Here is a 12,965-nt window from a genome sequence, read left to right as displayed (position 1 = left end):
GGTTCATAGTTCTGTCTGGAAGCAGAGTTCTAGCAGCTGTTTTTTCTTTAGATGAGAATTTCTGTCCAAACAACAACAGGGTAGGACTACCTCTCATCTGACATTATGTGGGCATGAGAAAATGTGCCATCCACTTCAGCCTTTGAAATGTTGAGCTTTCCTTGCTGGTTTGGCAACAGGACCCATACCCCCATACCCATGCGTGCATGTATATGCACGCACTCACGCTCAGACACGCATTCACAAATCTAGTGCTAAAACAGTGCATAACTGCTCAGACTCACTGTGGTGTGGGTTAGGTTAAACTAGGCGAGATCAAATGCATCATGACCCAAAATGAACACAATGTGTATAGGCTTGACAAAATTATAGTAGTCGAAAAGCTAATAAAATAACAGTGTAGTATTTCAAGTTGGGTTGGCTACTTACTTTGGACCAAGAGGAGGGCTTGAATCACGTCCGGTATCTTCATCTCAAATCTCTGTTGTTTACAAAGGAGCAGGCACTTTTGTTGCCTACACCTATTGCCAGTCACACCTGAGGAAAAAAACAACAATGTCCGCTCATCCGTCAGCTCAGTTGTTCCTCGGCCCACGAAAACAGTGACTGTCTGATGAACTGTGTAAACTTTTCACTGCATTCAGCGACTGAACCAAACAACCTCAGTTAGTGAAACGAACAGACCCCAACTAACCCTCCTTGGTTTGCCTGCTGAACAAACTCCGACTCCTCCCGTTGCAGGCCCCCCTGCGCTGAAACCCAACTCCACTGGGCCTCATCCACCTCCAGGCTGCACCCTCATATTCATCCTCTTTATTCCTCTCATCCTTTCTACTCAACTCTCACCATATTAGCAGTGGTGGGAAAAGTACCCAATTCTCATACTTGAGTAAAAGTAAAGATACAGTATCTTCATAGAAAATGGTCAAAGTGAAAGTCACCCAGTAAAATACTACTAAAGTAAAAGTATGATCATTTCAAAGCAAACCGGTGGCACGCTCCAACATTCAGACATCATTTACAAACATTTGTGTTTGTTGAGTCTGCCAGATCAGAGGCAGTAGGGATGACCAGGGATGTCATCTTGATAATTGTGTGAATTAGACAATTTTTTTCTGTCCTGTTAAGCATTCAAAATGTAAAGAGTACCTTTGGCTGTCAGGGAAAATGTATGGAGTAAAAAGTACATTATTTTCTTTAGGAATGTAGTGCAGTAAATATAAATAATAAAGTAAAGTACAGATACCCCAAAAAAACTACTTAAGTAGTACTTTACAGTATTATTTTTTAAAAAGTAGTTTATACCAATTAGTTCACTGAACTCAAACTGAACAGGAGTGGATACACAAAATCATGTCTGAGGTAGGCCTATTGGCTGTAGTGTGTTTGGCTTTCATGCACTTGTGCTATGATTTTTCTTTCCATATTATGACTGTTGTCTTGCACAATACACACCTGTACTCTAAAAAATCAGAGGTTCAACAAGGGTTATTCTAGGATCCTCAAAGTTCTTCAAAGAACCTTAGGGAAGGAAGGAAGAAATGTGTATTTCTAGTACAGGGGCAGGTAAACGACAGGTCAAAGGTCAGTAATTCAGAGAGGATGTATCTATCAACAACAACAAAGATGAACAGTTCTATAGCTGCAACTATTTAAAACACTGATTATACTTGTATTACCTCTTGGATGCATCTGAAAACAAACATAATATTAAAATGAATCTACACGGAGTGTACAAAACACTAAGAACACTTTCCTAATATTGAGTTGCACCTTTTCCCCTCAGAACATCCTCAATTCGTCCGGGCATGGACTCTACAGGGTGTCGAAGGCGTTCCACAGGGATGCTGGCCCATGTTGACTCCAATGCTTCCCACAGTTGTGTTAAGTTGACTGGATGTCCTTTGGGTGGTGGATCATTCTTGATACACAAGGGAAACTGTTGAGCGTTAAAAACCCAGCAACATTGCAGTTCTTGACACACTCAAACTGGTGCGCCTACATACCCCGCTCAAAGGCACTTAAATATTTTGTCTTGCCCATTCACCCTCTGAATGGTACACATACACAATCCATTTCTCAATTGTCTCAAGATTTAAACATCTTTCTTTAACCTGTCTCCTCCCCTTCATCTTTAACCTGTCTCCTCCCCTTCATCTACACATAAGGGACATCAATAAGGGATCATAGCTTTCACCTGGATTCACCTAGTCAGCCTATGTCATGGACAGAGTAGGTGTTCCTGTTTTGTTTTGTACACTCAGTTGTATGTATTGACAGTACAATGCTAATCATCTATATACATTCCTGCTAATCTATCTAATGAAGTCTAATTTCTAAAGCACAGTCTAGGTTCAATGATATCAAAACTACGTTTCGTTGATCTACGCCAACATTACACTTTTGTTTTTCTTCCCTTAGTTGAGCCCCATGTCAGAGTGAGCTCAATGACTCCACCCAGTGGCAGACACCCTGCCATGCTGATGTGCAGCGCCTACGACTTCTACCCCAATCCAGTCAGATTGACATGGCGGCGGGACGGACAGGGGGTGAAATCTGATGTGACCTCCACGAGGAGCTGGGTGATGGGGACTGGTACTACCAGATCCACTCCCACCTGGAGTACACACCAACGTCTGAAGAGAAGATATCCTGTATGTTGAAGCACAGAAGCCCTCACTGAGCCCAAGATGCATCACTGGGGTAAGGGCGTATATGCCGGGTTGGGGTTTGTGAGGATTGGGGTGTGTGAGCTGAGTTAGGGTGTGTGAGATGAGTTAGGGTGTGTGAGGATAGGGGTGTGTGAGCTGAGTTAGGGTGTGTGAGGGTTGGGGTGTGTGAGATGATTTAGGGTGTGTGAGGATAGGGGTGTGTGAGCTGAGTTAGGGTGTGTGAGGGTTGGGGTGTGTGAGATGAGTTAGGGTGTGTGAGGATAGGGGTGTGTGAGCTGAGTTAGGGTGTGTGAGGGTTGGGGTGTGTGAGCTAGATTGGAGTGTGTAAGGGTTGTGGTGTGTGAGGGTGGGGTGTGTGAGGTGGTTTGGGGTGTGTGAGCTGGGATGGGGTGTGTGAGCTTGGATGGGGTGTGTGAGCTTGGATGGGGTGTATGAGCTGGGATGGGGTGTGTGAGCTGGGATGAGGTGTATGAGCTGGGATGGGGTGTGTGAGCTGGGATGGGGTGTGTGAACTGGGATGGGGTGTGTGAGCTGGGATGGGGTGTGAGCTGGGATTGGGTGTGTGAGGGTTGTGGTGTGCGACCTGGGTTGGGGTTGGTGTGTACCCTCGTCCCCAGGCTATTGCGCACAGTGTATATAAGCCTGAGACATCGACTCAAAGTTGGCCTTGGTGGGAGTGACCATATCATTCTACGGGAGTGACCCAACTGAGTAAAGTATTTGTAATAATTTAATTTGAGTGAATCACACAACTGCGAGGTGTGGCTATATAAACAGAGGTGCACAAGACACGTACAGAGGAGGATTAGGGGGAAGGTGTTGTGGGAGATAATTGGTTGGTAGATTAAGCCAATTAAGTGAATGCCTATGCGTCTGGGGTTTCTCCCGATCTTTCTATAGTGGCTAACGAAGGCCAAGTTTAATGTGTTGGTCCATCAGACTATTTGCTCATTTCGCCGGGATTGTCTTGGAATGAGATTAGGGTGTGGGTTGGGGGGTGTGAGCTTGGTTGGGGTGGGTGAGGGTTGGGGTGGGTGAGCTGGGTTGGGTTGTGTGAGGGTTGAGGTGTATGAGTGGGGTAAGGGGTTATGAGTAGGTATATGTGAGATAAGGGGTATAAGGTGTGTAAGTGGGTGTGAAACTGCTCAGAAGGGGGTAATGAGTCAGTGTGAGTGGGGTGAGAGTATGAGAGGGGTGAGAGTGTGAGTGGGGAAGGCGGTGTGAGTGGGGTGAGAGTGTGAGTGGGGTGAGAGTGTGAGTTGGGGAAGTTGTGTGAGTGGGGTGAGAGTGTGAGTGGGGTGAGAGTGTGAGTGTGAGTGGGGTCAGAGTGTAAGTGGGGGAAGGCGTTGGGTGGGATGAGAGTGTGAGTGGGGTGAGAGTGTGAGTGGGATGAGTGAGAGTGTGAGTGGGGAAGGTGGTGTGAGTTGGGTGAGTGTGGGGGTGAGAGTGAGAGTGTGAGTGGGGAAGGTGGTGTGAGTTGGGTGAGAGTGTGAGTGGGGTAAGAGTGAGAGTGTGAGTGGGGGAAGGCGGTGAGAGTGGGGTGAGTGTGAGTGGGGTGAGAGTGTGAGTGTGAGTGGGGTCAGAGTGTGAGTGGGGGAAGGCGTTGTGAGTGGGATGAGAGTGTGAGTGGGGTGAGAGTGTGAGTGGGGTAAGAGTGAGAGTGTGAGTGGGGAAGGTGGTGTGAGTTGGGTGAGAGTGTGAGTTGGGTGAGAGTGAGAGTGTGAGTGGGAGAAGGCGGTGTGATTGGGGTACGAGTGTGAGTGGGGTACGAGTGTGAGTTGGTAAGAGTGAGAGTGTGAGTGGGTTACGAGTGTGAGTGGGGTAAGAGTGTGAGTGGGGTAAGAGTGTGAGTGGGGTGTGAGTGTGAGTGGGGTACGAGTGTGAGTGGGGTACGAGTGTGAGTGGGGTGAGAGTGTGAGTGGGGAAAGGGGGTATGAGTGGGATAAAAGTGTCAGTGGGGTGATAGTGTGAGTGGGGAAAGGGGGTATGAGTGGGATAAGAGTGTCAGTGGGGTGATAGTGTGAGTGGGGAAAGGGGGTATGAGTGGGATAAGAGTGTCAGTGGGGTGATAGTGTGAGTGGGGTGATAGTGTGAGTGGGGAAAGGGGGTATGAGTGTGATAAGAGTGTCAGTGAGGGGGATCCCCACCTTGCGAGCAAAACATTTTAGCGGAGACAAAAAATGTATGTTTTAGAGTAAATTTCCTTTTACAAATTAATAACTCATTTCATGCGCTGTTTTATAGCAAATTTCCTCCAATTCTTTACATTTTGCCATACGGTGGATAGAAATGTTTGTTTTGTGTCCCCGCCCCATATGATTCTTATTTCCTCTCTTTATTTCTCTCTTTTTTTTATCTCTCCACCTTCTGTAACAGGGGTGCTCTAGTAGCAACAAGCTAAAGTGAGACTCCTTTTCGGATTAATCACAAGTTACAATGGCTTGTTATCACCAGTTATTTTCAGGCATGAAGGCACATTGCTGTATCTGCTACATAGATCCCAAAAGAGATTGTATTGCTCGTTAAAAATCACTACCACTGAAAAACATCTACTGCTGGAGTGTATTACTAAACATGAATCAATAGCTTCTTAAGGGGGCATATTTTTGGTAACATTTTATCCTAAAACCTTTCATAAGAAATGCATTAGCAGCATTAGACTTGACAGCAATAAGATTAATAGGGCAATGAGAATCATGCAATCAATTGTTCATTCACTTCAAACTGGTAGAGACACTGAGGGTAAACTGCATTCATCACCTACTATAACTCTGTAAGTACTTGTGAGTGGGCAGAATAAAGGGTCCAGTGTGTTTGGGGTACTTTCCTCACCTGTACTGTTTTCTGTGTGTTTTCACCAATGACAAAGTTACAACCTTGTTCTTAATTAAAGGCACAAAAGACAAACAAATAGGTTAAGTAAATTGTGAAAATAATGTGTATGGCAATACTGGTGTTTGAGAGGGAGTAAAAAAAAAACAAGTCCTAGTTTTCTAAGTGCTAAGTTTCTAAGTCACCTCCCTGACCGAGGACCTTCTCCCCCGATTGCTCAGTTTGGCCGGCCGGCCATCTCTAGGAAGAGTCTTGGTGGTTCTAAACTTCTTCCATTTAAGAATGATGGAGGCTACTGTGTTCTTGGGACCTTCAATGCTGCAGAAATGTTTTGTTTCCCTTCCCCAGATCTGTGCCGCGACACAATCCTGTCTCGTAGCTCTACGGTCAATTCATTCAACCTCATGGCTTGGTTTTTGCTCTGACATTCACTGTCAACTGTGGGACCTTATATGAAAAGGTGTGTGCCTTTTCAAATCATGTCCAATCAATTGAATTTACCACAGGTGGACTCCAATCAAGTTGTAGAAACATCTCAAGGATGATCAATGGAAACAGGATGAAACTTGAGAGCTTTTTGAGAGTTGAGAGATCAAGTTCCTTGGTGTCCACATCATCAACAAACTATCATGGTCCAAATGCACCAAGACAGTCGTAAAGAGGGCACAACAGTGCCTATTCCCCCTAGGAGACTGAAAAGATCTGGCATGGGTCCTCACAGACTCAAAAAGTCGAGAGCATCCTGACTGATTGCATCACCTCCAGGTATGGCAACTGCTCGGCCTCCGACCACAAGGCACTACAGAGGGCAGTGCGTACGGCCCAGTACATCATTGGGGCCAAGCTTCCTGCCATCCAGGACCTCTATACCAGGCGGTGTCAGAGGAAGGCTAAAAAAATTGCCAAGTAATAGACTGTTCTCTCTGCTACCACACGGCTAGCAGTACCGGAGCACCACGTCTAGGTCAAAAAGACTTCTTAACAGCTTCTACCCCCAAGCTATAATACTCTTCAACAGTTAATCAAATGGCTACCCAGACTATTTGCATTGTCTCCACCCCCCTTCTTTTTTTTCCAGTGCTGCTACTCTCTGTTTATTATCCATGCATAGTCACTTTACCTCTACCTACATGTACATATTACCTCAATTACCTGGACTAACTGGTGCTTCCGCACATTGACTCTGTACCGGAACCCCCTGTATATAGCCTCCACATTGACTCTGTACCGGAACCCCCTGTATATAGCCTCCACATTGACTCTGTACCGGAACCCCCTGTATATTGCCTCCACATTGACTCTGTACCGGAACCCCCTGTATATAGCCTCCACATTGACTCTGTACCGGAACCCCCTGTATATAGCCTCCACATTGACTCTGTACCGGAACCCCCTGTATATAGCCTCCACATTGACTCTGTACCGGAACCCCCAGTATATAGCCTCCACATTGACTCTGTACCGGTACCCCCTGTATATAGCCTCCACATTGACTCTGTACCGGAACCCCCTGTATATAGCCTCCACATTGACTCTGTACCGGAACCCCCTGTATATAGCCTCCACATTGACTCTGTACCGGAACCCCCTGTATATAGCCTCCACATTGACTCTGTACCGGAACCCCCTGTATATAGCCTCACCACGGTTATGTTATTGTTGCTCCTTAATTATTTGTTATATTTTTATTTTTTGATTCATAGTTTCTTTTTATTCTTAAAACTGCATTGTTGGTTAAGCATTGTAAGTAAGCATTTCACTGTAAGGTCTACCTGTTGTATTCTGCGCATGTGACATTTGATTTGACATTACCTCAATTTCGAGTCTTACAGCAAAGGGTCTGAATGGTTAAGTAAATACGTTTTTTAAATATTTTTTTATATAAATTTGCAAACAATTCGAAAAATCTGTTTTCGCTTCATCATTATGGGGTACTGTGTGTAGATAGATGAGGAAAACATGTATCTAATCAATATTAGAATAAAGCTGTAACGTAACAAAATGTGGAAAAAGTCAAGGTGTCTGAATACTGTATGCTTCAGTAAGGTTGGATACTTAGCGTTCATAGCAATGGTTATCAACTGTACCGCAGAAATGGAATGTATATCACAGAAAATAGATAGCTGCAGAGAAGTATTTGGTTCAGGAGTAGATAGGGTCAATGTAGTGGAATGTGGTAGTGGGTTTTTAATGAGTGTATGAGTGTTAGAATGAGTTTTTATTTTTTTCCTTTTCCCATATTGTGTCACAGGGTATAATGGATTTATATTATAGTCCAGTTGGGGGCGGTAATGAAATATATTTTATGCCAACCACCCTTAAACCTCATCAAAGACGAAGAGGAAGCATTTCCCTCTCGGTGTGTTTGAGCACGCATACGCTTCCTGTAGAAACAAGCGAACTCATTCTACGATCCAGAGCGGGTGGTAGGCAAATAGTATTATCTTTCTTGACTGCGAATCCAACATTATTTTCCATTATAGTTGTATGATCCATACATAATGTTGTGTGAAAGTATCGTAGAGTGTAACGTTACCATATAAATGTAGTTTGCTAGCTCTAACTTTCTGAACCAATGCCGGTGGTGTTAATGTAGCTACTGCTCTACACAGATCTTTCCTACCTATCTGCAGGTTCCCACACACGAGCTAACGCTACATTTCGTGTTTTAATTGCATGTTCCCAATCGCGTCTCTTCAACAAAGTGTTTTTGTTTACAGATTTAAAACCTCCAAGATGTTTTTGACGAGATCGGAGTACGACAGGTAAGTTAAGACTCGGAACTGCATTGTCACGACATCGGGCTAACTAGCCGCTAACAATTAACGTAGCTAACTTCCACACGTACCAGCACAATACCATGTTATTTAGCTCGCCATCTAGTAAGCTAGCTACTGCTAGCTAGGTGGTTTGTGCACTTGTTATGTCTGGTAAACATCTGCGTATTAATCATTCCTTAATGTTATATTATAATATGTAACTGAAATTGCCGTGATAGTTTGCTGGATAACGCTAGCTAGCTAACGTTAGTTCCTTTCACTTTCACTTAGCCAAAGTTAGTTAGCTACAGTAGCTAATTGCAAAATGGTCGTGTTCCAGACTGGTATATTTTGTGCTGAGAAAGAAGTTTACGTTACCTCCGTTCATCTAGAAAGCTCTTCTAACCTTTACAGTACTGACGGAATAGCTATTGGAACTTCAGGGCACTAAATCTATCATCTTTTTTTCAGAGGAGTAAACACATTTTCTCCAGAGGGACGACTGTTCCAAGTGGAATATGCTATTGAGGCGATTAAGGTATTTTCAAAACATCAAATTCAATATCACAAGAACACACCATTACACTTCACCTTTAATAGTAGCTTCCTCGGGAAAGACATATACTTATACAAAATAATATACTTAATTGAATTCATGCTCAAGATAATACTAAGGGTGACAGGGCAAAGTGCTGAACAGAAAATTGCATATTTTGGCAAAAAAAATATTATTTTACCTTTATTTAACTAAGCAAGTCAGTTAAGAACAAATGTCTTATTTACAATGATGGCCTACTGGGAAACAGTGGGTTAAACTGCCTTGTTATGGGGCAGTAGGACAGATTTTTACTGTGTCCGCTCAGGGATTCAATCTAGCAACCTTTCTGTTACTGGCCCAACGCTCCAACCAATAGGCTACCTGCCTCCCCAATTATGCCTTAATTGGTGCTGTAAAATAAAATAGACACACTTAAGTACACAACTGTTGTGCGTAACAAGTGCAGCCATCTTAAATACTAGTGAATGGGAAGTCAAGGTATATTAGCACAGAATATGTAGTAGAGAAATATAAAAACGGACAACTCTGTCACATTACGGAATGTAAGACAACAGTCTAGGCTATAAGGTGAAAGCACCAATTTGTAAGTCGCTCTGGATAAGAGCGTCTGCTAAATGACATAAATGTAAATGTAAATAACAATGCAGTACTGAAGTATAAAGCTCAGAGGGCGGGACTGGGGACAGCTGGTCATCTTTGTATATGACGTTTCTATCAACAAGAGTCTGAACACCTGTTGTCTCTCAGCTGGGCTCCACAGCCATTGGCATCCAGACATCTGAGGGGGTGTGTCTGGCCGTGGAGAAGAGGATAACATCTCCTCTAATGGAGCCAAGCAGCATCGAGAAGATTGTGGAGATCGACACCCACATCGGTAAGCAGCCAGAGAAGGGACTAGGCAGGGGCAGACACTGTCAAACAACACACAGAGGTGAACACTTATCGGAGCTCGGGTTGTTTGTGTAACACATGACTGGTCTATGGAGAAAACAAGTGTTCTCAATCATTCTGGGAAAATGAAAGGTAACTGGATGAAGCAGTCAGAATAATTTCTATGGGCTCAACATATTTTTGTATCAGGAATTATTTTAAGATGAGCACCACTGTGTAAAAGAGGCCTTCTATTAGGCCGTGTTTCAGAGATTAGTATTCAAGGTTTGAAAATGTGTTTTTGAGCGTCCGTCTCCTCTCCTCAGGTTGTGCTATGAGTGGCTTGATAGCTGATGCCAAGACTCTTATCGACAAAGCAAGAGTGGAGACACAGGTAAGTGTTGAGTTGGCTGAATTCAAGTACACGTGCATTTTCAAACTGAACATTACTATACTATCGAGGTAAAAATGGACACATGGCTGATGTTTGCACTTATGAGATGCACACTACATTGTGAACTACTTGATATGTAAAGATTTTTTTGTTTCTTTCCTTTTTAACCCTGCTTTGTTTGTCCCCTTCCAGAACCACTGGTTCACCTACAACGAGACCATGACAGTGGAGAGTGTGACCCAGGCCGTGTCTAACCTGGCCCTGCAGTTTGGAGAGGAGGATGCAGACCCTGGAGCCATGGTTAGTGATCACACAACGATGAGACAAAACCTCGAAGATCAACTCACTTGCGTATTGCTCACTTTTTCATTAATTCAGTGATGTATTAATTCATAGAAACTGGTAGAGGTTGAAAGCGCTTTTCCAGCTAGTTGTCATTTATTTCTCCCACAGCTGTGAGACGTCACACGGTACTCATTCCCTGTGGTTCTCTCTCCTCAGAGCCGGCCCTTTGGTGTAGCGCTTCTCTTTGGTGGACTGGATGAGAAAGGGCCCCAGCTGTACGTTAATCTATTTATTCAACATACATTTAACACTTTGTTTTAGTGTGATAGAATTGGTTTGGGCAAAATCTCTTATACCTCACTTCTAATCCAGGACTTGTGCTGAGTTTTCATGAGAAAACCAAACCTTCAGTCTTCATCAGATGGTGAAATGTCTCTTGAAATTCTACACCCCCTGATTTTTCAACTTTGTGTGTGTGTAGGTACCACATGGACCCATCAGGCACCTTTGTCCAGTGTGATGCCCGGGCCATCGGCTCTGCCTCTGAGGGAGCCCAGAGCTCTCTGCAGGAGGTCTACCACAAGGTACCACCATCCCTCTCTCGGGCATCATCTCCCTTTCCTCTGTTACTATCATTATTATCATCTGCCAACCTTCTCCTTCATTACTTCCTCCATCACCCCCCAACCTTCTCCTTCATTACTTCCTCCATCACCCCCAACCTTCTCCTTCATTACTTCCTCCATCACCCGCCAACCTTCTCCTTCTTTACTTCCTCCATCACCCCCAACCTTCTCCTTCATTACTTCCTCCATCACCCCCAACCTTCTCCTTCTTTACTTCCTCCATCACCCGCCAACCTTCTCCTTCTTTACTTTCTCCATCACCCCCAACCTTCTCCTTCTTTACTTCCTCCATCACCCCCAACCTTCTCCTTCTTTACTTCCTCCATCACCCGCCAACCTTCTCCTTCTTTACTTCCTCCATCACCCGCCAACCTTCTCCTTCTTTACTTCCTCCATCACCCGCCAACCTTCTCCTTCATTACTTCCTCCATCACCCCCAACCTTCTCCTTCATTACTTCCTCCATCACCCGCCAACCTTCTCCTTCTTTACTTCCTCCATCACCCGCCAACCTTCTCCTTCTTTACTTCCTCCATCACCCGCCAACCTTCTCCTTCTTTACTTCCTCCATCACCCGCCAACCTTCTCCTTCTTTACTTGCTCCACCACCCCCAACCTTCTCCTTCATTACTTGCTCCACCACCCCCCAACCTTCTCCTTCATTACTTCCTCCATCACCCGCCAACCTTCTCCTTCTTTACTTCCTCCATCACCCGCCAACCTTTTCCTTCCTCAATCACCCACCACAACTCCACCAGATTATCAGTTGGTTTCATTCTCAAACCTATCACAGGGGTGACGACCTTATTTTATTTATTAACCAAGACCTCTTTTTTCTCTCTGGGTGGCCTCTCCAGTCCATGACGTTAAAAGAGGCCATCAAGTCATCCCTCACCATCCTAAAGCAGGTGATGGAGAGAAGCTGAATGCCACCAACATTGAGGTGAGCTCTAATCCTTCAGTCTCAACCACTGACCCTACTTCTAGTCGAGACATCTATTGCACATGTGGAAATTGTTGTATCTAAGCAATATGGTGTAAGCCCCACTAAGCCTAACAGACGTCTGGGTGGCGCTATTGTCATATTGTATTGTTTACCATAAATTCAGGTCTGCTGAGCCTTAGTCCTAGCAGGACTAATTTTCCTGTTTTACTGGTGTACCAGATATCGTTAAGGTGATAGGCAGCAATCAACCAAAACATATCACTCATCACATGTTTGTGTGCTAACCTTCTCTCCCCTCTCACCCCTTCAGCTGGCTACAATAGAGCCAGGCAAGACCTTCCACATGTATTCCAAAGAAGAGCTGGAGGATGTTATCAAGGACATCTAGAGCAGAGTGGTGCTCTGTGGGCCTTGTCATCACTGAGGAGAGGGAATCCACCTGGGCTCTGAGGATCACCACACATTTCCCATCAGCACTCGCTAGTTTCATTGGTTCCTTGTGTGGGAGGCAACTCTTTGTAATGTGTTATATTTTTTTCTTATTTTGGCTCTGGAAATGGGGGGGCAGGGAGCCTAGTGGTTAAGAACGTTGGGCCAGTAACTGGAAGGTCGCTGGTTCGAATCCCTGAGCAGACTAGGTGAAACATCAGTTGATGTGCCCTTGAGCAAGGCACTTTAACCCTAATTGCTCTCATAAATTGCTCTGAGCGTTTGCTACATGACTAAAATAATTTCTACAGTTCTGTACAGGCATCGGTCAGATCAGTGCTTAGAGCTGTGACATTAAAAAAGGGGGGGTACTTTTTGTTATGGATCTATGCCTAAATAAAACTGTTGTATTCTAAAAGTTGTGGTCTGTGTCATTTCCTCCATGGTGTGTGTGTAATTCTAACGGTTTCATTACCAAAATCATACAAGAGGGTGAGGTTGACAACCTTCATCTGGTTTTGTCCGCCAGGTAGCGTAATTGCAAATAACTTTGCTCCTACTGGGAAGAATAAGGAATGAATGGACGCATCTACA

The 12,965-nt window shown here is 44.5% G+C and overlaps 2 protein-coding genes across 2 annotated transcripts in view; one reads left to right on the top strand and one right to left on the bottom strand.

Annotated features, from left to right (window-relative positions):
* LOC115139170 (matrix remodeling-associated protein 8-like) overlaps positions 1-716 on the bottom strand; it is a 42,016-nt gene extending 41,300 nt beyond the window's left edge. The window contains exon 1 of the mRNA XM_065000940.1: positions 430-716. Coding sequence (XP_064857012.1) covers positions 430-472 — 43 coding nt within the window. The 5' untranslated portion in view covers positions 473-716. The remainder of the gene's footprint in view (positions 1-429) is intronic.
* A 7,127-nt stretch (positions 717-7,843) lies between these two features.
* psma5 (proteasome 20S subunit alpha 5) lies at positions 7,844-12,789 on the top strand. Its single transcript, XM_029653791.2, has 10 exons — positions 7,844-7,930; positions 8,225-8,269; positions 8,735-8,801; positions 9,570-9,696; positions 10,019-10,086; positions 10,279-10,386; positions 10,588-10,646; positions 10,853-10,955; positions 11,854-11,939; positions 12,253-12,789. Exons 2-9 carry the CDS (start codon positions 8,241-8,243, stop codon positions 11,920-11,922), a joined length of 630 nt encoding a protein of 209 aa, XP_029509651.2. The 5' UTR covers positions 7,844-7,930; positions 8,225-8,240; the 3' UTR covers positions 11,923-11,939; positions 12,253-12,789.
* The last annotated feature ends 176 nt before the right edge of the window (positions 12,790-12,965 follow it).

Source organism: Oncorhynchus nerka, linkage group LG2 (genome assembly GCF_034236695.1).
Source record: "Oncorhynchus nerka isolate Pitt River linkage group LG2, Oner_Uvic_2.0, whole genome shotgun sequence".
Lineage (NCBI taxonomy): Eukaryota > Metazoa > Chordata > Actinopteri > Salmoniformes > Salmonidae > Oncorhynchus > Oncorhynchus nerka.
The sequence above is the reverse complement of the archived record's forward strand: the minus strand, read 5'-3'. Positions and strand labels throughout refer to the sequence as shown.